Here is a 25,401-nt window from a genome sequence, read left to right as displayed (position 1 = left end):
AGAAACTAAATTGCAGTACCAAATAAGATGTGTTCATGAGTTGTGGGTCCTGAGAGTTAGGAATGCATATGTATTGGACTCAATAGAGGAACTCCAGAAGAGGGAGGAAAGCAAAGTATTCCACCAGGATCTGCTTAGTCAGTCTCCTGGAAATGGGGTCAGAGTGTGAGGAAAGGCCACAGAAGGAGATTTGATAAAGAGGTGTGGATGAGAATCACAGATTGGATTTGAAGAATATAGGGGAAAATGAAGATATGAAGTTGTAACCTCATTGCTTCATAATGGGGTGTAGCTTCTTTGGGAGAGCATACTGGAGTTGGGGCCTGGGGAAAAGCAATTCACCCAGCAAATTTGGTGTTTTGCTGCAGAGATAAGTAGGTGTCTGGGTATTGGACTCGAGACATGTTGGGAGAAGTGAAGATTTATCTGCAGATAGCCTACCAGTTTCCCTAGCCAGAGTGGTCCACTAGTTCCCAAGGAGTACAGAACTTGGGGTCTGCAATAATGCAATGAGTGAAGGGAGTAATTTTAGAAGGGAAAGGTCATTGAATACAATAGAGAAGGGAAGTATTGCCACTATTTTGTATGTTTGTTTGTTTGTTTTGTTTTGTTTATTTTGTCTTTTTTGTTTTTGTTTTTGTTTTTGATGCAGAACTAAGGATGAGACTTGGGCATGCGATCTAAAAAAGCATAGGGAAAAGTGAAGGTCTGCTGTCAGCCCACCTGCTTCACTGAAAGTATTGAGAAAAATAAATATTGATAAAAATTAAAGTGCAACTAAACAAAAAAAGAAAACATGAAATTATCCCAAAATAATTTGAGCTCTTAGTGTCCTATCCCAGGAAGCAGAAAGACTACCTGTAAAAAAAAAACCTTTCATTACAGTCTTTCTCCCATATGTAGAATTTTTTATTTAATTATCGTGAAATTAAGTTTTCCTTAGGAAGGATCACTACCTAGCTGTCTGCTACACAGTAGTGCACATTCCCATTAGCCTCCTTTCTCACCATTTAATGTTCTTTTCAGTTATTGTCATGATTGCTTTCTTTTGTATGAAATATTAAGTGGAACTGTGGTAAATATGTAAAAACAAGTTTTAAGCCAAGAAATCTTCATGGCCCCATTAAAAGCACAATATTTGATGTTCAAAGGTTTTTATTTGTAATGCCTATCTCCCACAAATAAACCAATTGCACTAATACACAGATATTGTGACAATTGGGTATCTGAGGCAGAAAAAATCTTAAATTTGATGCCCACGTGAGCTTCAACCTGAGATGCTTACTCAAAACAAAATCTCTCAGAATTACCCCAAGTAATTAATATTGACAACATTCTTTGAAACTGTTTTAAAGCTGTATTGTTTACACTTAGCCGAAGAAAACAGTATTATCTGGTGTAAACATTAAACTATTCCTAGGTCTTTGTGCATGTTCTTCCATTTTCCTTGGTCATTGTCTACCAGTATTTCTGTAAGTTTCTGTAAACATCCCAGGGCAGGTTAGATACAGTTGTACATACTTTCAATGCCAGGACTTGGAAGGAAAAGCCAGATAGATGGACCACTGATCTCTGTGAGCTTGAGGTGTACTGGTCTCCACACAAACATTCACTGCATAAGACAAAGCTCCATATTGAGGCCTGTCTTTAAAAATATCTCAGTATACTTAGTGTGTTTATCAGCACAAACATTTTATAATGGCACTATGGAGATGGAGGCCCAAGTGTCTGAAATTCATTATCATTATCCTCTACCAAGCAAGTTTAAGTTTAACCTTGGTTCTATGAGAACCTATCTCTAATATTTTCTCCTCCCTGAGAAGAAACCAACATCCTCTGTATTTCTCAATATATAAATGGTGTGTGTGTGTCTTACCTGCCTTTATTTCACTGCCTTTTCTAGCCTATACCACAATCATGCTCACTCATTTTTTTTTATTAACTTGAGTATTTCTTATATACATTTCAAGTGTTATTCCCTTTCCCGGTTTCCGGGCAAACATCCCCCTCCCCCCTCCCATTCCTTATGGGTGTTCCCCTCCCAACCCTCCCCCCATTGCCGCCCTCCCCCCATAGTCTAGTTCACTGGGGGTTCAGGCTTAGCAGGACCCAGGGCTTCCCCTTCCACTGGTGCTCTTACAAGGATATTCATTGCTACCTATGGGGTCAGAGTCCAGGGTCAGTCCATGATAGTCTTTAGGTAGTGGCTTAGTCCCTGGAAGCTCTGGTTGCTTGACATTGTTGTACTTTTGGGGTCTCGAGCCCCTTCAAGCTCTTCCAGTTCTTTCTCTGATTCCTTCAACGGGGGACCTATTCTCAGTTCAGTGGTTTGCTGCTGGCATTCGCCTCTGTATTTGCTGTATTCTGGCTGTGTCTCTCAGGAGCGATCTACATCTGGTTCCTGTCAGTCTGCATTTCTTTGCATCATCCATCTTGTCTAATTGGGTGGCTGTATATGTATGGGCCACATGTGGGGCAGGCTCTGAATGGGTGTTCCTTCAGTCTCTGTTTTAATCTTTGCCTCTCCCTTCCCTGCCAAGGGTATTCTTTTTCCTCATTTAAAGAAGGAGTGAAGCATTCACATTTTGATCATCCATCTTGAGGTTCGTTTGTTCTAGGGATCTAGGGTAATTCAAGCATTTGGGCTAATAGCCACTTATCAATGAGTGCATACCATGTATATCTTTCTGTGATTGGGTTAGCTCACTCAGGATGATATTTTCCAGTTCCAACCATTTGCCTACGAATTTAATAAACTCGTTGTTTTTGATAGCTGAGTAATATTCCATTGTGTAGATGTACCACATTTTCTGTATCCATTCCTCTGTTGAAGGGCATCTGGGTTCTTTCCAGCTTCTGGCTATTATAAATAAGGCTGCGATGAACATAGTGGAGCACGTGTCTCTTTTATATGTTGAGGCATCTTTTGGGTATATGCCCAAGAGAGGTATAGCTGGATGCTCAGGCAGTTCAATGTCCAATTTTCTGAGGAACCTCCAGACTGATTTCCAGAATGGTTTTACCAGTCTGCAATCCCACCAACAATGGAGGAGTGTTCCTCTTTCTCCACATCCTCGCCAGGATCTGCTGTCACCTGAGTTTTTGATCTTAGCCATTCTCACTGGTGTGAGGTGAAATCTCAGGGTTGTTTTGATTTGCATTTCCCTTATGACTAAAGATGTTGAACATTACTTTAGGTGTTTCTCAGCCATTCAGCATTCCTCAGTTGTGAATTCTTTGTTTAGCTCTGAACCCCATTTTTTAATAGAGTTATTTGTTTCCCTGCGGTCTAACTTCTTGAGTTCTTTGTATATTTTGGATATAAGGCCTCTATCTGTTGTAGGATTGGTAAAGATCTTTTCCCAATCTGTTGGTTGCCGTTTTGTCCTAACCACAGTGTCCTTTGCCTTACAGAAGGTTTGCAGTTTTATGAGATCCCATTTGTCGATTCTTGATCTTAGAGCATAAGCCATTGGTGTTTTGTTCAGGAAATTTTTTCCAGTGCCCATGTGTTCCAGATGCTTCCCTAGTTTTTCTTCTATTAGTTTGACTGTGTCTGGTTTGATGTGGAGGTTCTTGATCCACTTGGACTTAGCTTTGTACAGGGTGATAAGGATGGATCGATCTGCATTCTTCTACATGTTGTCCTCCAGTTGAACCAGCACCATTTGCTGAAAATGCTATCTTTTTTCATTGGATGGTTTTGGCTCCTTTGTCAAAAATCAAGTGACCTTAGGTGTGTGGGTTCATTTCTGGGTCTTCAGTTCTATTCCATTGGTCTATCTGTCTGTCTCTGTACCAATACCATGCAGTTTTTATCACTATTGCTCTGTAATACTGCTTGAGTTCAGGGACAGTGATTCCCCCTGAAGTCCTTTTATTGTTGAGGATAGCTTTAGCTATCCTGGGTTTTTTGTTATTCCAGATGAATTTGCAAATTGTTCTGTCTAACTCTTTGAAGAATTGGATTGGTATTTTGATGGGGATTGCATTGAATCTGTAGATTGCTTTTGGTAAAATGGCCATTTTTACTATATTAATCCTGCCAATCCATGAGCATGGGAGATCTTTCCATCTTCTGAGGTCTTCTTCAATTTCTTTCCTCAGTGTCTTGAAGTTCTTATTGTACAGATCTTTTACTTGCTTGGTTAAAGTCACACCGAGGTACTTTATATTATTTGGGTCTATTATGAAGGGTGTCGTTTCCCTAATTTCTTTCTCGGCTTGTTTCTCTTTTGTATAGAGGAAGGCAACCGATTTATTTGAGTTAATTTTATACCCAGCCACTTTGCTGAAGTTGTCTATCAGCTTTAGTAGTTCTCTGGTGGAACTTTTGGGATCACTTAAATATACTATCATGTCATCTGCAAATAGTGATATTTTGACCTCTTCTTTTCCGATCTGTATCCCCTTGATCTCCCTTTGTTGTCTGATTGCTCTGGCTAGAACTTCAAGAACTATATTGAATAAGTAGGGAGAGAGTGGGCAGCCTTGTCTAGTCCCTGATTTTAGTGGGATTGCTTCAAGTTTCTCTCCATTTAGTTTAATGTTAGCAACTGGTTTGCTGTATATGGCTTTTACTATGTTTAGGTATGGGCCTTGAATTCCTATTCTTTCCAGGACTTTTATCATGAAGGGGTGTTGAATTTTGTCAAATGCTTTCTCAGCATCTAATGAAATGATCATGTGGTTCTGTTCTTTCAGTTTGTTTATATAATGGATCACGTTGATGGTTTTCCATATATTAAACCATCCCTGCATGCCTGGGATGAAGCCTACTTGATCATGGTGGATGATTGTTTTGATGTGCTCTTGAATTCGGTTTGCCAGAATTTTATTGAGTATTTTTGCGTCGATATTCATAAGGGAAATTGGTCTGAAGTTCTCTTTCTTTGTTGTGTCTTTGTGTGGTTTAGGTATAAGAGTAATTGTGTCTTCGTAGAAGGAATTCGGTTGGGCTCCATCCGTTTCAATTTTGTGGAATAGTTTGGATAATATTGGTGTGAGGTCTTCTATGAAGGTTTGATAGAAGTCTGCACTAAACCCGTCTGGACCTGGGCTCTTTTTGGTTGGGAGACCTTTAATGACTGCTTCTATATCCTTAGGAGTTATGGGGTTGTTTAACTGGTTTATCTGTTCCTGATTTAATTTCGGTACCTGGTATCTGTCTAGGGAATTGTCCATTTCCTCAAGATTTTCAAGTTTTGTTGAATATAGGCATTTATAGTAAGATCTGATGATTTTTTGAATTTCTTCTGAATCTGTAGTTATGTCTCCCTTTTCATTTCTGATTTTGTTAATATGGATGCACTCTCTGTGTCCTCTCGTTAGTCTGGCTAAGGGTTTATCTATCTTGTTGATTTTCTCAAAGAACCAACTCTTGGTTCTGTTGATTCTTTCTATGGTCCTTTTTGTTTCTACTTGGTTGATTTCAGCTCTGAGTTTGATTATTTCCTGCCTTCTACTCCTCCTGGGTGTATTTGCTTCTTTTTGCTCTAGAGCTTTTAGGTGTGCTGTCAAGCTGCTGACATATGCTCTTTCCTGTTTCTTTCTGCAGGCACACAGCACTATGAGTTTTCCTCTTAGCACAGCTTTCATTGTGTCCCATAAGTTTGGGTATGTTGTACCTTCATTTTCATTAAATTCTAAAAAGTTTTTAATGTCTTTCTTTATTTCTTCCTTGACCAGTTTATCATTGAGTAGAGCATTGTTCAATTTCCATGTTTATGTGGGCATTCTTCCCTTATTGTTATTGAAGACCAGTTTTAGGCCGTGGTGGTCTGATTGCACGCATGGGATTATTTCTATCTTTCTGTACCTGTTGAGGCCCGTTTTTTGACCAATTATATGGTCAATTTTGGAGAAAGTACCATGAGGAGCTGAGAAGAAGGTATATCCTTTTGCTTTAGGATAGAATGTTCTATAAATATCCGTTAAGTCCATTTGGCTCATGACTTCTCTTAGTCTGTCGACATCACTGTTTAATTTCTGTTTCCATGATCTGTCCATTGATGAGAGTGGGGTGTTGAAATCTCCCACTATTATTGTTTGAGGTGCAATGTGTGTTTTGAGCTTTAGTAAGGTTTCTTTTACGTATGTAGGTGCCCTTGTATTTGGGGCATAGATATTTAGGATTGAGAGTTCATCTTGGTGGATTTTTCCTTTGATGAACATGAAGTGTCCTTCCTTATCTTTTTTGATGACTTTTAGTTGGAAATTGATTTTATTTGATATTAGAATGCCTACTCCAGCTTGCGTTTTCTGACCATTTGCTTGGAAAGTTGTTTTCCAGCCTTTCACTCTGAGGTAGTCTCTGTCTTTGTCTCTGAGGTGTGTTTCCTGTAGGCAGCAGAATGTAGGGTCCTCGTTGCGTATCCAGTTTGTTAATCTATGTCTTTTTATTGGGGAGTTGAGGCCATTGATATTGAGAGATATTAAGGAATAGTGATTATTGCTTCCCGTTATATTCATAATTGGATGTGAGGTTATGTTTGTGTGCTTTCATTCTCTTTGTTTTGTTGCCAAGACTATTAGTTTCTTGCTTCTTCTAGGGTATAGCTTGCCTCCTTATGTTGGGCTTTACCATTTATTATCCTTTGTAGTGCTGGATTTGTAGAAAGATATTGTGTAAATTTGGTTTTGTCATGGAATATCTTGGTTTCTCCATCAATGTTAATTGAGAGTTTTTCTGGATACAGTAACCTGGGCTGGCATTTGTGTTCTCTTAGGGTCTGTATGACATCAATCCAGGATCTTCTGGCCTTCATAGTTTCTGGCGAGAAGTCTGGTGTGATTCTGATAGGTCTGCCTTTATATGTTACTTGACCTTTTTCCCTTACTGCTTTTAATATTCTTTCTTTATTTTTTGCGTTTGGAGTTTTGACAATTATGTGACGGGAGGTGTTTCTTTTCTGGTCCAATCTATTTGGAGTTCTGTAGGCTTCTTGTATGTCTATGGGTATCTCTTTTTTTAGGTTAGGGAAGTTTTCTTCTATGATTTTGTTGAAGATATTTACTGGTCCTTTGAGCTGGGAGTCTTCACTCTCTTCTATACCTATTATCCTTAGGTTTGATCTTCTCATTGAGTCCTGGATTTCCTGTATGTTTTGGACCAGTAGCTTTTTCCGCTTTACATTATCTTTGACAGTTGAGTCAATGATTTCTATGGAATCTTCTGCTCCTGAGATTCTTACTTCCATCTCTTGTATTCTGTTGGTGAAGCTTGTATCTACAGCTCCTTGTCTCTTCTTTTGGTTTTCTATATCCAGGGTTGTTTCCATGTGTTCTTTCTTGATTGCTTCTATTTCCATTTTTAATTCCTTCAACTGTTTGATTGTGTTTTCCTGGAATTCTTTCAGGGATTTTTGTGTCTCTTCTCTATGGGCTTCTACTTGTTTATTTATGTTTTCCTGGAATTCTTTCAGGGATTTTTGTGTCTCCTCTCTATGGGCTTCTCCTTGTTTATTTATGTTTTCTTGGAATTCTTTCAGGCATTTTTGCGATTCCTCCTTGTAGGCTTCTACTTGTTCTCTAAGGGAGTTCTTCACGTCTTTCTTGAAGTCCTCCAGCATCATGATCAAAAATGATTTTGAAACTCGATCTTGCTTTTCTGGTGTGTTTGGATATTCCATGTTTATTTTGATGGGAGAATTGGGCTGCGATGGTGCCATGTAGTCTTGGTTTCTTTTGCTTGGGTTCCTGTGCTTGCCTCTCACCATCAGATTATCTCTAGTGCTACTTTGTTCTGCTATTTCTGACAGTGGCTAGACTGTCCTATAAGCCTGTGTGTCAGGAGTGCTGTAGACCTGTTTTCCTCTCTTTCAGTCAGTTATGGGGACAGAGTGTTCTGCTTTCGGGCGTGTAGTTTTTCCTCTCTACAGGTCTTCAGCTGTTCCTGTGGGCCTGTGTCTTGAGTTCACCAGGCAGCTTTCTTGCAGTAGAAAATTTGGTCTTACCTGTGTTCTCTAGGCTCAAGTTCGCTCGTGGGGTGCTGCCCACGGGCTCTCTGCAGCGGCAGCAACCAGGAATACCTGTGCCGCCCCTTCCGGGAGCTTCAGTGCACCAGGGTTCCAGATGGTCTTTGGCTTTTTCCTCTGTTGTCCGAGATGTGTGTGCAGAGAGCAGTCTCTTCTGGTTTCCCAGGCTTGTCTGCCTCTCTGAAGGTTTAGCTCTCCCTCCCACGGGATTTGGGTGCAGAGAACTGTTTATCCAGTCTGTTCCCTTCAGGTTCTGGCGGTGTCTCAGGCAGGGGTCCTGCCGCTCCTGGGCCCTCCCCCACGGGAGCCCAGAGGCCTTATACAGTTTCCTCTTGGGCCAGGGATGTGGGCAGGGGTGAGCAGTGTTGGTGGTCTCTCCCGCTCTGCAGCCTCAGGAGTGCCCACCTGACCAGGTGGTTGGGTCTCTCTCTCACTGGGTCTGGGAGCAGAGAGCTGCTGCGGGCCGGGATCCGCGTGTGTGGGACTTCCGGTAAACACAGAACGTGCCCGGTCCTAGAGGAATTCTGCTTCCGTGTGTCCCAAGCTCATCAGGCAGCTTTCTTGCAGCAGAAAAGTTGGTCTTACCTGTGGTCCCGAGGCTCAAGTTTTCTCGTGGGGTGCTGCCCATGGGCTCTCTGCAGCGGCAGCAACCAGGAAGACCGCTCACTCATTTTTTGATGCCCTTTCTTCATGTCCCCTTTTCCTTCCCTATTTACAGATTCTTTCTTTGCATCTGTTATCTCAGAGCTCTCTGTTTATCACCTTCATTTTTGTTTCTTCTTCTATCAGGATACAATGGGAACCATAAAGAAGATATGTGACTTCCTAGGGAAAAAATTAGAGCCAGATGAGCTGGATTTGGTCCTCAAGTACAGTTCCTTCCAAGTCATGAAAGAAAACAACATGTCCAATTATAATCTCATGGAGAAGGAACTGATTCTTCCTGGTTTTACTTTCATGAGAAACGGTAATGAGATTGTCCTTATTTACATTCATATTAGTTAACGGTATATTGTTTGAATATGCTGCATTAGTGATTTACATTTTAATGAATTCTTTATATGTTCTTTAATACAGCCCACAGGGAAATTAAAATTAACTTATGTGATACTAAAGAAAGAAAGTAGTGTGATAAAAAAGCATGACTTCTCCTGTCAATCTTTTTAGATTCAATTCCATATCCATCACTATCACACTGGGTAAAATCTCAAAGACTAATTTTTCCTCATCATCAAAGTTTGAGAACTGCCTATGCCTTTCTCACACATTCACGAATTCATTAAAAAATTCCACCCTAGGTTTTGGGATTTAGCTCAGCAGTAGAGCGCTTGCCTAACAAGTGAAAGGCCCTGGGTTTGGTCCCCAGCTCCGGAAAGAAAAAAAAAGAAAAAGAAAAAAAATTCCACCCTAGTATGTCCTATATGTCTGGCATTTTTTGTGAAATGAACCATTCAGTAATTTAAGATACACTTGGTTTTGAAATATATAGATACATATTCTGTGTATATATTTAAAGCAGAAATGCATGGAACACATCCTAGCCAAAGCTAGGAAATACAGAAAGGATGGGGGCTGCTGGGTTGTAAATAGATGAAAGATGGTATGAGAATTTTACCAATTCATAAGATGTAATTATATGAAAGATTTTTATGCCTCTGGGGTAAAGAAAGACACAACACAGCATGGTCAGTTGGACAATCTCTAATGCTAACTCTAAATACCTTCTCTAATGGAGTGTTGAAAACCAATGTGTGGTCAGAAGAGACAGTGCTACAAAGGTTTGGGGCTGAAATTATGCAGATCTTCATGCATCACAAAACAACATGGCTGAGTGAAACAGAAGTCCTGCAATGTTGTCAGTTGGGAGTGGCTGGGTCACCTGTATCTTGTGGGAAAATCAAGACAGCTGAAATCCTGCTCATAACTATATATGCAGCTCTCATGTGAACTCACACACACACACACACACACACACACACACACACACAAACACACACAAGTATATCTTTTTTTAAGATTTTATTTGAAAGCTGCTTGCATGCTTTGAAGAATTTCTATATGTATAACACTAAAATATAGACAGCAAAATTTAAGTCTGTTTGGATAATAGAGATGATAAACACTGTTGAGTTGGATAATATGATAGAAACTGATTTGATGGGAAGTAGGGATAATCTGGATAAGTAAAAAGATCAAGTCAGTGTTGCTGCTCTTAGATTGTCTAGCATATAGATTTGGTGAGGAAAAGGTAGGACATAATTTCCAGAGAGGGAGAAGTGTGTGTGTGTGTGTGTGTGTGTGTGTGTGTGTGTGTGTGTATTTCATTATATGTAATATATATTATATATAATGATTTCAGAGATTAATTAGGTTTCTACAGAAAATGGTAGTTTGTTTTATTAACTATGTGGTCTTTATCAAACAGATAGTAAGAGCATATGATGGGAGGAGCTAGAGCCGTGTAAGTCCATTATTAACCCACATTTATGTGTGCTTCCCATTTTTAGGCACTACTGGGGACTGGAAGAATCACTTCACTGTAGCCCAAGCTGAAGCCTTTGATAAAGTGTTTCAGGAGAAAATGGCCGGTTTCCCTCCAGGGATGTTCCCATGGGATTAAAATTTCAAAAGTTTTAAATATTTTATGAACATTGATTTTTATGTTTCTGTTGTTCTATGTCTGAATAAGTGAATGTGGTCATTGAATAAATTCTATTCTGGCATTGTGAAAGTGATTTTTTAAAATAGTGTATTACTAATACCAGTAATATCAACAATGGTGGTGGTGATGGTGTTGGTGATGGTGGTCATAGTGGTGGTGGTGGGTGTAACCTTTCAGTTTGCAGTGCCTTCAGAAGCCAGATGTTTGCACTGGTACTAGGGACCTGCAGTTTCATGAAGCTGTAAACTTCCTGCTTCGGGTACTAGAACTAATCTCAGGTTCTCTCCCTAAGCAATACAGTACTACTAATATATCTCCATTTTTGATAGTCATCTCTTTAGCCTAGAATTATGGAGTGTTGAGTCATCAAATCTTTGCTACTTTTGTTATATTGTAGTATATTACAATTTACTTACTAGAATTCCAGCTTTAAAACATTTTCTTTTCATTCATAAGAAATTTATTTGGGGTTTTATTTCCTGAGAATGGACATGACAAAAGATTCTCAGTGTGATGCTATGGAAATTAAACAAGTATTACTCAGATTTACGTATTTATCATACTTTGCACAAATATCACTTTAAGTTGTTCTGAAGAAACATGTATATATACATTCTTAGTTTTTTTCTTTTTCTCTTTTCTTCACTTATTTATTTAATTATTTATTCACTTTACATGCTGGTTGCAGCCATCTCCTCTCCTCTCCATCCCACACTGATAACTTCCTCTCTCTGTCTAATCTTCTCTTTTCCTCAAGGAAGGGGGGCCCTCCCATCAACCCTCCCAGGATGAACCCACCATGGCACATCAAATCACATCAGGACTCAGTTCATCCTCTCCTACTGAGTCCAGAGAAAGCAGCCCAACTATGGGAAAGGGATCCAAAGGCAGGCAACAGAGTCCAGTCCAAGACAGCCCCTGCTTCATTTGATCTTCATGAGACTCACATGAAGACTAAGATTCATAACAGTCACATACTTGTAGGTAGCCTAGGTCCAATTAGTGCATACTCTTTGGATAGTGGTTCACCGTCTGCAAGCCAACATAGGCCCAGGTTACTCTCCTCTGTAGGTCTTCTTCTGGTGATCTTGACCACTGCAGCTCCTTCAATCCTTTCCACAATTCTTCCTTAAGACTCCAAGAGCTCTGTCTAATGTTTGGATGTGGTTCTTTGTCTGTTTTTACTAAATGCTGGATAAAACCTCAAAGATAGCAGATACTATAGGCTCTTATTTGCACAAATAGAAGCGCATCATTAAATAGTGTCAAGGGTTTGCTATCTGCCCTGTGGTGGTAGTGTTGTAAAATTATAAAAAGGACTGTCTTTTACCCCCATTAGGTCCAGCACTGCTGTGCCCAAGATATCTACTGACTATAATCAATCTTCAATCCTGTCAGAAATCTGAGAATGACCAAATATTTATACACATAGGAAGCATAACATGGCTTCTAGAACTGACAGGTTGTAGAGACAAATCTCCACTGGCACAGTCTTCTGTTCGTAACATGTAAGCACAAGTCTTCAAACTTCTGGCCCAAAATCAACTAATAGACTCTTGAAATGTAAATATCATGAAGCGCTGATAATTCTGGCTTGGCAAAATCATCAGTTCACTATTCTACATTAGGTGTCCGTTTTAGGTAGTATTAGTCTGCAGACGAAACAGGTAGTTTCTGTCCAGTGGTTGCCTAGCCAAAAGTTATAGCCTCACCTGGAGATAGAGATGGTCAATTTCTTCATTAAATCTTCCAAAGGAGAACTGTTTGGAGCAAACATGTCTATAGAAAAGATAAATAACTGAATCTCATATTTTGGGGAATTTTGATGTTTTTGAAAATCGTTGATCTATATAAGGTAATCTGGAGTGTTGTCCATTAACTATCTATTATCTTGAAAGTATTCTAACAAACTTAGAGCCATGGATTTGCTATTTGGCCCTTAACTCACATATGTAATCAACCCAGAAGTTTGTAATTACATTAAGGCAAGGACTGGCTTTAAATCTTGTACTTTTAAACTTTTTTTAAAAAAATAAATTCTAAACCAAAGCAAAGATATTATTTCAGATTAGTTACCAAATGAGATTATGACTGTCCAACTCAATATAGTTAATTCTTCCCGGTTAAGTTACAACAATTCCTAAATTCCTCATAAAACAACCTTGGAATAGCTACTTTCAGGCCCCCAAAAGTCCAGAGAACTTGGGCAATGACTTTTCTATTACTTCTTCAAGCTGATATGGGTATTGAGAGATTCTTGAGGGTAGGTGGTAGGCAGAATGAAGCAAATGCTGTAGCCGGATGTGTCCTGTTTGGACCTAGCTGAACGTCCTTGAGACCAGGAATCCAAGAAGGCACCCTCTGCAAAATACAAATCTCAAGACAAATGTTTAGAATCATGATATCTTTTTGTTTTATTCTCTTAACTCTAGTTTTTTGGACTGTCTGCCTCTCTCAAATCTGATGAGTATGAATCTTTGAAGTTTCCAGACCTAATCAAACTTTTTAAAAACACAAAATCAAAACATTTTTTCCCAGAATACTGTGCTCCTTAGTCTGTAATGAGAAAAGCTTGTGTCTTGTACTCTCTCCCAGAGTAATAATATAACCAGAAAACTCAAAGTCACACCCATTATGAAGATTAAGCTGTCAGCTAGATTCCCTTAAGAAAAGGAAGTAAGCTAAACAATAGTGTTAAACAATGAGCCTGATAGACTTTTGTCACCTGTCAGGAAATTAACCCAAAATTCCCATGGAGTCCACATTAAGAGAATTTGAGCTTCCTTTTGTGATGAATATAAAAAATAACTTCAAACGCTCACTAGCCGCATCACGGTGCCAAATGGGCGTTGGTGCGATAATTTATGAAACAAACTAAACACGTACTACCAATTCCAAACTCTGGTTATCAAACCAGAATTTTAGCCCAAAATATATCAATCTGCCAAGCTCTCTTTCCCGAGCCACAGATTTTTATTTAACCCTAGTAACTTGTAAATATCACAATTATCTACTTGGAGTCTGTGACTAATTCTCCTTATCTAAATTGGTAACCCTGGGAAAAAAATCTCTGCATGATCTAGCTAATCACTGTACTCCCTTCTTAAAAAGAAACTTAAATCACATTTTAATAATAGCTGCCATTAAGAAGTAGCTTGTCTAATTAGGATTTCAACTGAAAATTCCCATGGAGTCCATGTTAAGAGGAATATGCGTGTTCTGAAAGGCTATTTAAAAAGCAGTTTTTATCTCTAACTCTCTGAGCTGTAACTACTTGTCACACAGCAGGGAACCTAAAACCTTCTAGCCCAGGCTGTTTCCATTTGTTTATGTTCCCACTCTGGAGACATCACATGACTCAACATGGTGCTGGCCTCCTCTTAGAAATTAAAACTTTCTCTCAACTCTTAGGATTACTAGTGAATTCTTGCCCAACACTTGGACACACTGTCTGTCGAAAAATTGTAAAAAAAAAAAAAAAAAAAAAAAAAAGGATGTCTTTTACCCCCACTAGGTCCAGCATTGCAGTGCCCCAAGATATCTGCTAGATATCTTGCCAGAAACACATATCCCAAATCTGAGGCAGCCCAGTGTTTCTGCCAGCACACACTCTTCCAAACACAATTCTCCACAAGAAAGAGCACACAACACAAAAACCTCTGATCCAATTGATAAGATATAATTGTCCACCTAAATATATAAAGCCCTGTACACATCCATGCCTTAAGAATATTCATAAATACCTATAAATACACAGAGTGGAATCTTAACATCAGCCTCCATGTCCTCCCTGTGGCTTCTCTTCCAGTCTTCCCCAGTTTCCCCCCTCATTCTGTTACATTCTCCTCCTCTTCCCTCAAAATATTCTCTTGTCCATCCTTACTTCACATTCAATAATAGGCCTGTTCTATCTTGTATCTGCCTATACATATGTCATGACATCATCCTACCAGGTGGGTGTCAAGTTGGCCAGTTGTTGGTTGGCCATGCCATCAAATTTTGTTCTATCCGTAACTTTTCATGACATGTAGGCAGGGAAAAATTTGGGTTGAAGGTATAGTGGGTGGGTTGGTAACCCACACCCTTCATTGGAATACTTGCCTGGCTATAGGAGGTGGCCAATAAAAGAACTTCTGTGTAAAATCACCATCCCAGACATCAAGATGTACTACAGAGCAATAGTGATAAAAAACTATATGGTATAGGTACAGAGACAGGCACCTAGATAAATGTGATAGAATTGCAGTCCCAGAAATGAACCCACAAACCTCTGATCACTAGGTCTTTGACAAAGGAGGTAAAACCATCCAGTAGAAAAAAGATTTCCTTTTCAATAAATGCTACTGGTTCAACTGGAGATCAGCATACTGAAATTGCAAATTGATTTGTTCTTATAGTCCTGTACAAAGCACAAGTCCAAGTAGAACAAGAATCTCTATATAAAGCCATATACATTCAAAGTAATAGAAGAAAAAGTGTAGAAGAGTCTTGAACACATGTCCACTGTGGAGAATTTCTTGAGCAAAACACCAGTGGCATATGCTCTAATATCAAGATTTGACAATTGGGACCTCATAAAATTGCAAAACTTGTGTAACGGAAAAGACACTTTCTTTAAGACAAAATGTCAACCAAAAGATTGGGGAAAGATTCTTACCCATCCTGTATCCAATATAGGGTTATAGATACAACGAACTCCAGAAGGTAGACTTCAGAGAGCCAAATAACCCTATTATAAACGGTACACAGAGCTAAACAAAGAATTATCAGCTAAGAAATATTGAATAGCTGAAAAGTACCTAAAGAAATGTTCAACATCCTTATCAAGGAAATGCAAGTCAAAACAAACCTGAGATTTTACCTCATGCCAGTGAGAATGTCAAAGATCAAAAACTCATCTGACAACAGATGGTGGTGAGGATGTGTAGAAAGAGAAACACACCTCCATTTTTGGTAGAATTGTAAGCTGGTACAGCCAGCACTCTGGAAATAAGTCTGAAGGTTCCTCAGAAAATTGTACATTATATTACGTGAAGACAAAGATATACCACTCCTGGGCAAATACCCAAAAGATACTCCAACATATAAGAAGACACATAGTATACTATGTTCATAGCAGCCTTATTTATCATAGTCAGAAGTTGTAAAGAACCCAGATGCCCTTCAACAGTGGAATGGATACAGAAAATGTGGTATATCTACACAATGGAGAACTACTCAGCTATCAAAAGTAATAACTTCATTAAATTTATAGGCAAATGGATAGAACTAGAAAATAACATCCCAAGTGTGGTAACCTAATTGCAATAAAAACACACGTTATATTCTCACTGATAAGTGGATGCTAGCCCCAAAAGTCAAATTAGAAAGGATACAACCACAGACCACATGAAGCTCAAGAAGAAGGATGACCAAAGTTCAGGTTCTGCAGTCTTTCTTAAAAGGGGAACAGAAATATTCATAGGAGGACATATGGAGGCAAAGTTTGAAGCAGAGATTGAAAGAATGTCCTTTCAGAGGCTGACTCACCTGGGGATCCAGTCCTTATATATACAGCTTCGAAAACTAGACAATATTGACGAGTCCAAGAAGTGCATGATGGCAGGAGCCTGATATAGCTGTCTCCTGAGAGGTTCAGCCAGAGTATGCCATATACAGAGGCTAATGCAAACCATTGAACAGAGAATGGGGTAACCATTGGATGAGTTATAGAAAGGTTTTAAGGTACTGAAGTGGCTTGAAACCCCATAAGAACAACAGTACCATCCAACCAGATCTCCAAGAGACTATACCACTACCCAAAGAGTAAACAGGGACAGACCCATGGCTCCAGCTGAATATGTAGCAGAGGATGGCCTTTTTGGGCACCAATGGGAGGAGAGCCCTTGGTACTGCCAGTTCTGTACCCCCCCCCCAATGTAGGAGAAAATCATGGCAGAGAGGCTGGAAGAGAGGGTGGTTGAAGAAGGGGAGCACCCTCAAGTAAGAAGTGTGGAGGGATATGATTGTGTCTTATGCATGGGAACCTGGAAAATGGAATAACATTTGAAATATAAATAATAAATATTCAATAAAAATACAATAAAATATTTTTAAAAGAGGGAAGTTATTTAAAATGTAGACAACCAGCTTGTATTGGAAGAGCAAAAACCCAAGAAACTCACTAAGCCAGTATAATTTCCAGTTCTTTTCTAAATACTTGTTCTTATATGCACAGGTAAATTTGATTCCTCTTTTTACAACATATGGAGACTCTTCCATAGATGTACAATGGGCTAAAATGGAGTTAATAATTGATAGCAAGGTGCCTCAGCCTAAGTAGTACAGCTTCAATATATCCTTTGAACCTAGGACTCAAGGTAAACATCAGAGAGGATAGTACAGACATCCTCCAGTGTCCCAAGATTCCTATTTGTAGAATATGTCTCTCAACACAACAGAGAAAATAGACACAGGAACTGTTACAGTATAGTTATTCAAACAAACCAGCATAATAGCATGATTAGGCACACAAAAGAGGCCAGGAAAAATTCTATATGGTTATACACTAGAAGAACAAATACACCATATCAGTGGTTGCTAAGACATGGAGAATAAGCTGTTTCTGAAGATGAAATCCCACATTAATTTTCCAATCTCAACCACACACCTCAGCATACAAGCCCAACTGAATGGACTCAGTAGGTTGACTATATATGTGTTGTATGTGTGCATATATAAATAGAAAAATATTAAAGAAGAGATCATAAATATAAGAAACGAATGGAGGGCTTTTAGGGGAAGAAGAAAGGCAGCTAATGTACTATGAGTTTCTCAAAACTACCTACAATTTAAATAAATTGTTATGAAAAGTTTCTGTATGATCACTGTCACTTTTCTGCATATTGAAATCATTCTAAAAGCTAAATTGTATTAAAGTAAAGTTTAAATTATTCTGCAATTTTATGTCCTATTACTTCTTACTTAGTTTCTGTTTGGGGGTCATGAACTTGGGCACACAAATGCTGCAGAATGTTCTTTATATGAGTTCAAATTGCTCAATACAATAACCCTTGTCTGTGTGCTACAATATTTATTTATTTCTATCAGTAGCTAGTTTCACAAGAGACTAGAGAATGTTAATGATTTTTTAACTGCACTATAAATCTTACCTCTCAGCATTTCCTATAAACAGAACAGGTGGCAAGGGCTGGAATACTAAAAGCACCTACACAGAGTTATTCATGATGTCAGACTATACTTGGTTTGAAGGAATACCTTTTCCTGCCTTTTAGGTTTCCAAAGAAATTCTGGAAAATATTTGTAAGAAGTTTGTGGTAAAAGAAGAAGACTTGATCATATTGGCTTACCCCAAGTCAGGTAAGGACCATCAGTAAGACTGATACTGAATTGTATAGAGGAGGTTAGAGCTTTGATATTTATTTATTTTGTGTGAGTAGTGGAGTCCTCTATACATCCAATGTGGAAAGTGGTTTGTGGGAATGGAGATTTGTGTGTGTTCCACTCAGAGAAAGATTTCACATATGACCTACGTGAGGAGAGTTGATCAGCTGTGGCAATAGAACAATGAAACTATACCCTGAGTCAGAATCTCAAATTCATTTTTATCTGTGGTGAAGAGATAGAAAATAGGGAGAGTGATGAGAATAAAAAGAAGAAAGAGCATCAAGAAAAAAAGGACTGTATATGAGGTTATGTGGAGGAGAGGAAAGTGCCATGTAGAATTAACATGGACCTTGACCAGGAACTGGAGTCTAAAAACTCAAGCAATCAAAAATTGGCATTATGATGATTTGGGTAACAGATGTTTGCACTGTGGAAGAAGCACAGAACTTGGGTAAATATTAGACTGCTGATATTGAAATCACAATGACACAGAAAATCTAAAAGCAGTGGGAATCCAGGAAAAGAAAACCAGACAATATCAAATGAACACATAAACACAAATGTAACTGTGTGTGATAAATATACATGAGGGAATTAATTCACTCTAAAAAAGAAATATTGTCATACACTGCAGCATTGTTGCATCTCAATGGCAATGAATTAAAATCAGAAATGTAGTTTTAGAGGACAGTATGACTTTATCATTGTGAAATATCTGGAAAAGTCAAATTCACTCCACCAGAATATAGAATGATGGTGCCCCAGGGCTGGAGGAGATAATCCATTGGCAGTTTGGTGTTTACTGTGTATAGCGTCTCAGTTTTGTAAAATGAAGTCTTGAAATTAATGTTGAGTGAATACAGTTTGCACTCACACAATGTGGATACTGTGAACACTACTCTATATGCTTGAAAGTGGGCAACACTTTAAATTTTATGGGTATATATTCTACTTGAGGCTTTTTTTGCAGTACTGTTCAAATGAGTGAATTTTTTCTTTTAATTCAGGAACGAACTGGCTGATCGAGATTGTCTGCTTGATTCAGACCAAAGGAGATCCTAAGTGGACCCAATTCCTGCCCATCTGGGATCGCTCACCCTGGATAGAGACTGATGTAGGATATGATATATTAATCAAAAAGGAAGGACCACGAATCATGACCTCCCATCTTCCCATGCATCTTTTCTCCAAGTCTCTCTTCAGTTCCAAGGCCAAGGTCAGTGTCCAAAGGTTGAGATTTTCTTTGACTAATATTGTGTGAACTTATTTTACCCTGACAAGCCTTGGAGATCTTACAAAAGTATGAAGGTGGGATTCTTATGCATTAGGTCATGCTGATCTTTCCTTCCTTCAGAATAAATTTGACTATCAGGCTGTGGAGCATCACACAGAGATTCTGGGCGCTTTAAGAAAGAACGTGAAATATCACACTAGAACATTCAGAAACTACATGTGTAGGCCAAGCAGGGTTCAAACTTTAGCATATAGTGCAATATTACTGTACTCTTTTCACCAAAGTCAATGATCCAGTTATAACATATACCCCAAGCTCTGTGTGGGTAAATCACTGAAGACACAGTTGCTCATAGGAAAGCAGCCTGACAAGGCATCAATGTTCAAAGGTTAGTTGTACACACAGTGTCATGCTGTGTCTAGCTATCTACTGAGATTAGTAGCCACAGGAATCTCCCATGAAACTTAATGAGAATGACAGGTAGGATTTAGACATATCCACCTTCTCATCTATCATAGCTCCTAGTTAATAAGAAAGTTCTTTTTAAGTCCCTTTGCCATAGAATCTATAAGTAGTTTATGCTGAAACTACAAAGACAAACTTAGAATGACAGCTCTTTAAAATGTCACAATGAATTTGTGACTATTCAAATATATGCATATGTCTTATCTGGATTTGGTAAATGTTTGGCTACGGAATTGAAGCTTAAAGAGATGAGTTCTAGAATAATTGGCACAAAATTATGAAGAATGATAATTTTAATTTATTTCTTTTATGTTTAAAATAAAATAATGAAATATAGTTACATACTTCATTTCGCCTTTCCCCGTCCAAAAATACTGACTTATTCCCCCTTTTGTTCAAATATTTGCCTTGTTTTTTAATAATTCAGGTTGCACACACACACACACACACACACACACACACACAAACACACACACATATACATTCGTAAATATATTCCTACATTTATATATTCCTACCTAGATATATCTACATTTTTCCTTTACTTTTATTGGACATTTTCTTTATTTACATTTCAAATGTTACCATTTTCCTGGTTTCCACACTGGAAACACCCCATCTCACACCTCCCCCTGCTTCTATGATAGTGTTCCTCCACCCACCCATAGAGTCGCTCCCCATTCCATGTCATAATATTCCACTATATTGGAGCATTGAGACTTCACTGCCCCAAGGGCCTCTTCTTCCCCAGATGCCCTCCCTACAAGGACATCCTCTGCTACATATGTGGCCAGAGTCATGGGTTGATCCACGTGTACTCTCATTGTTGGTTTACTCCATGGGAACTCTTACCTGTCTGATTGATTGATATTGTTGTTCTTCCTATGTAATTATCAATCCTTTCAGCTCCTTCAGTCTTTTCTCTAACTCCTCCTTCGGGGACTTATATTCTTATCCCAATGGTTGCTTGTAAGCATCTGCTTCTGTATTTTTCAGGCTCTGGCAGAGCCTCTAAAGAGACAACTATATCATTCTCCTGTCCGTCTGCACTTCTTGGCATCCACAATACAGTCTGGGTTTCGAGACTGTATAGGGGATAGATCACAATGTGGGGTAGTCTCTGGATAAATTTTCTTTCAGACTCTGTCCCACACATCCTCCACTGAATATTTCGTTCCACTTTGAAGAAGGATTGAAACATCCAGACATTGGTCTTCCTTCTTTTTGAGCTACATGTGATCATGAATTGTGTCTTGGGTATTCTGAACTTTTTGGATAATATTGACTTATCAGTGAGTACATATCATGTGCATTTTTTATTTTATTTATTTATTTATTTATTTATTTATTTATTTTTGTAATTGAGCTACCTCACTGAGGATGATATTTTCTAGTTCAATCCATTAGCCTGTGAATTTCATGAAGTCATTGTATTTAATAGCTCCATAGTGGCAATGTACCAGATTTTCTGTATCCATTCCTCTGCTGAAGAGTATTGGAGTTGTTTCCAGAGGAATGGGTCAGTTTATTTGCTTCTATTGGCTGACCTACAGGTAAAGCAGCACCATCTGTTGAAAATGCTTTCTTTGTCCCACGGGATGGTTCTAACTCCCTTGTGAAAGACCAAGTGGCCATAGGTGTGTCAGTTCATTTCTGCCTCTCCAATTCTATTACATTTACCTACCTGACTGTCTCTGTACAATACCATGCAGGTTTTATCACTATTTCTCTCTAATACAATTTGAGGTTAGGGATTGTGATTCTCCAATAAGATTTTTTATTATTCACAATAATTTTTGCTATCTTGTTTTTTTTTTTTTGTTATTCCAAATGAATGGGCAAATTGCTCTTTCTAACTCTGTGAAGAATTGAGTTGGAATTTCGGTGGAGATTGCGTTGAATCTGTAGATTTCTTTTGACAAGATGGCCATTTTTATAATATTAATCCTGCCAATTAATTATGATGGGTGATTTCCCATCTCTTCAGGTCTTCTTTAATTTCTCCCTTTAGAGAAATTTTCTTTCCCTTGCTTGGTTAGAATCACATCTCAGTTATTATATTATTTTTGACTATTGTGAATGGTGTTGTTTCCCTAATTTCTTTCTCAATCTGTTGTGCTTTGAGTAGAAGAGGTTACTGTTTTGTTTGAGTTAAGTTTGTATCCATACACTCTGCTGAAGTTGTTTATCAGGTTTAGGAGTTCTACTGTGGAATTTTTGGGGCCATATAAGCATATTCACATATCATCTACAAATAGTTATATTTTTACTTCTTCCTTTCAAATTTGTATACTTTTGACCTCTTTTTGATGTTTACTTGTTCTGGCTAGGACTTCAAGTACTATATTGAGTATGTAGGGAGAGAGTAGGCAGCCTTGTATAGGTCTAATTTTAGTGGGATTGCTCCAAGTTTCTCTCCATTTAGCTTGCTGTCTACTTCTTTTACTATGTTTATGCATGGGCTTTGAATTTGTGATATTTCCAAATCTTTTATCATGAAGTGGTATTGAGTTTGGTCAAATGCTTTCTCCACATCAAATAAGCTGATTGCACGTTTTTTCTTTGAATTCATTTATAGTAGATCATGTTGATGTATTTCTGCATATTGAACCATCCTTGCATCCTTAGGATGAAGCCTACTTGAGGGATCATTTTTATGTGTAATTGGAATCGGTTTGCTAGAATTTTATTGAGTATTTTGCATTGATATACATAAGGGAAGTTGGTCTGAAGTTCTCTTTCTTTGTTGGTGTTTGTATGGTTTAGATATAAGTGATATTATGGCTTCATAGAACAAATTGGTTAACGTTCTTTCTGTTTCTATTTTGTGGAATACTTCGAAGAGTATTGGTGATAAGTCTTCACTAAAGATCTGATAGAATTCTGCATTAGACCCTTCTGGTCCTGGGCTTCTTTTGGTTTGAAGACTTTTAATGATTTATTCTATTTTTTAGGACTTATGAAACTGTTTAGATTATTTTCCTGATCCTGATTTAACTTTAGTATTTGGTATTTGTTTAGAAACTTGCCCATTTCATCCAGATTTTATGTTTTTTTAAGTACAGTCTTTTGTACTAGTATCTGATAATTTTTAATTCCTTCATTTTTTTTGTTTTGTCCTTAATTTCATTTCTGATTTTGTTAATTTAGATACTTTCTCTGTGCCCTCTGGTAATCTCACTTAGGGTTTATCTATCTTGTTAATTTTCTTAAAGTACTATCTCCTGGTTTCGTTGCTTTTTTGTATATATCTTTTAATACCTTCTTGGTTGATTTCAGCCCTGAGTTTGATTTTTTCTGCAGTCTATTATTTCCACTTAGGTGTATTTGCTTCTTTTCATTCTAGAGCTTTTATGTGTGCTGTTAAGATGTTAGTGTATGGTCTGTCCGGGATTTTTTTTTTTTTTCGGCACTGAGGGTTTTGAGTTTTCTTCTTAGCACCGTTTTCCTTCTTTCTCAGAATTTTGGGTTTGTTGTGCTTTCAATTGCCATAGTCCTGAATGTAGTTCTTTCTTGACCAAATTATCATTGAACAGTGCACTGTTCAGCTTTCATGTATATATGGGCTTTCTGTTGCTTTCTTGTGATTGAAGTCTAGCCCTTTTGCGTGGTTATTTCTTAGGATGCATGGGATTATTTCAAACTTCTTGTATCTGTTGAGGCCTGTTTTGTGATCAGCTATATGTTCAATATTGAAGAAGGCACTATGAGGTGTGGTGAAGTATATTCTCTTGTTTTAGGATGAAATATTCTATAAATATCTGTTAAATTCATTTGATTCATAACTTCTTTTACTTTCTCTCTGTTTCAGTTTAGTTTCTGTTTCCATGATCTGTCCATTGATGGCAGTGGGTGTTGAAATATCCAACTATTATTGTGCAAGCTGCAATATGTGCTTGGAGCTTTAGTAAGGTGTCTTTTATGAATGTAAGTACCCTTGCATTTGGAGCATAGAAATTCAGTATTGAATGTTCATCTAGATAAATTTTTTTCTTCTACAAGCATGAACTTCCTTATCTATTTTGAAAACTTTTGGTTGAAAGATGATTTTATTTGATAATAGAATGTCTACTCCAGCTTCTTTCTGGTATCATTTGCTTGAAAAAAAATATCTGTCTTTTACTCTGAGTTAGTGTCTGTCATTGTCACTGTGGTATGTTTCCTATATGCAACACAATGCTGGGTACTTTTAACCTGTCCTATCAGTCTATGTCTTTTTATTGAGGAATTGAATCCATTGATGTTATAAGATCTATTAAGGAAAAGTGTTGCTTCCTATTATTTTTGTTGTTAGAGATTGAATTATGTTTGTGTGGCTATCTTATTTTGGGTTTGGTGAAACATTACTTTCTTGCTTTTTCTAAAGCGTAGTTTTCCTCCTTTTCTTGGGTTTTACATCTCTTATCCTTTGTTGAAATGCATTTGTGGAAAGAATTCTTTTCGTCATGGAATACCTTGGTTTATCCATCAATGTTAATTGAGAGTTTTGCTGGATATAGTATCCTGTGCTGACATTTGTAGTCTCTGAGTGTTTGAATGAACTCTGCTCAGGATCTACTGATGTTTAGAACCTCTTTGGAGAAGTCTGGTGTAATTCTGATAGGTCTGCCTTTATATGTCACTTGAATTTTTCCTTACTATTTTTAATATTCTTTGTTTTGTGCATTTTGTGTTTTCATCATTATGTGACAGTGTGAGTTTCTTTTCTGTACCAATATTTTTGGAGTTTTGTATGTTTCTTGTATGTTCATGGGTATCTTTTTCTTTAGGTGAGGGAAATTTTTACTCTTTAATTTTGTTGAAGATATTTACTGGCCCTATTGGGAATCTTCACTCTCTTCTGTACCTATTATACTTAGGTTTGGTTTTCTCATTTTGTCTTGGATTTTCTGGATGTTCTGGTTTAGGAGTTTTTGCATTTTTCATTTTCTTTGACTGTTTTTCCAATATTTACTTTGGTATCTTCTGCACTTGAGATTCTCCCTTCTATCTCTTATATTCTATTGATGATGCTTGCTGATCTCTTGACTCCTGATCTCTTTCCTATGTTTTCTATCTCCAGGGTTGTCTTTCTTTGTGATTTTGTTATTATTTCTATTTCCAATTTTAGATCCTTGCTGGTTTTGTTCAATCCATTCACCTTTTTTTTGCTTTTGCATTCTTGTAACTCTTAAAGAGATTTTTTTGTTTCCTCTTTAAGGACTTTTACCTGTTTACCTGTGTTCTCCTGTATTTCTCTAAAGGTATTAAATATGCCCTTCTTAAAGTTTGTATCATTATCATGAGTTATGATTTTAAATCTGAATCTTGCTTTTCTGTTGCGATGATGTATCCAGGTCTTGCTGTAATGGGAGTACTCAGTTCTGATGATGCCATGTAGTCTTGGTTTCTGCTGCTTATGTTCTTGTGATTGCCTCTCACCATCTGCTTACTTTTAGTGCTACCTGCTGTTTTGGGCTCTGACTTGAAACTGTCCATCTTGTGATCCTCGTTGTTTCAGAACTCCTCAGAATACAGCTGTCTCTGTGATGTTGTGATTCTGTGATCCTGTGATCCTGAGATCCTGGGTGTGTCAGAGCTCCTGGTATTCAAGCTGCCTCAGAGATCCTGAAATCCTGGTGTGACCAAGGTCCTGCGGTCTTGTGTCAGAGCTCCTGGGAATCATGTTTTCTCTGTGT

At 38.0% G+C, this 25,401-nt stretch overlaps 1 protein-coding gene and 1 pseudogene across 1 annotated transcript in view; both read left to right on the top strand.

The window, feature by feature from the left end:
- Positions 1 to 10,704, top strand: part of Sult2a6 (sulfotransferase family 2A, dehydroepiandrosterone (DHEA)-preferring, member 6) — a 51,124-nt gene extending 40,420 nt beyond the window's left edge. The window contains exons 5-6 of the mRNA NM_012695.3: positions 8,766 to 8,943; positions 10,484 to 10,704. Of these exons, the coding sequence (NP_036827.3) occupies positions 8,766 to 8,943; positions 10,484 to 10,596 (291 nt within the window). The 3' untranslated portion in view covers positions 10,597 to 10,704. The remainder of the gene's footprint in view (positions 1 to 8,765; positions 8,944 to 10,483) is intronic.
- Positions 10,705 to 17,861: 7,157 nt separating this feature from the next.
- Positions 17,862 to 25,401, top strand: part of Sult2a1-ps1 (sulfotransferase family 2A member 1, pseudogene 1) — a 128,264-nt pseudogene continuing 120,724 nt past the window's right edge.

Source organism: Rattus norvegicus, chromosome 1 (assembly GCF_036323735.1).
Source record: "Rattus norvegicus strain BN/NHsdMcwi chromosome 1, GRCr8, whole genome shotgun sequence".
Taxonomy (NCBI): domain Eukaryota; kingdom Metazoa; phylum Chordata; class Mammalia; order Rodentia; family Muridae; genus Rattus; species Rattus norvegicus.
The sequence above is the reverse complement of the archived record's forward strand: the minus strand, read 5'-3'. Positions and strand labels throughout refer to the sequence as shown.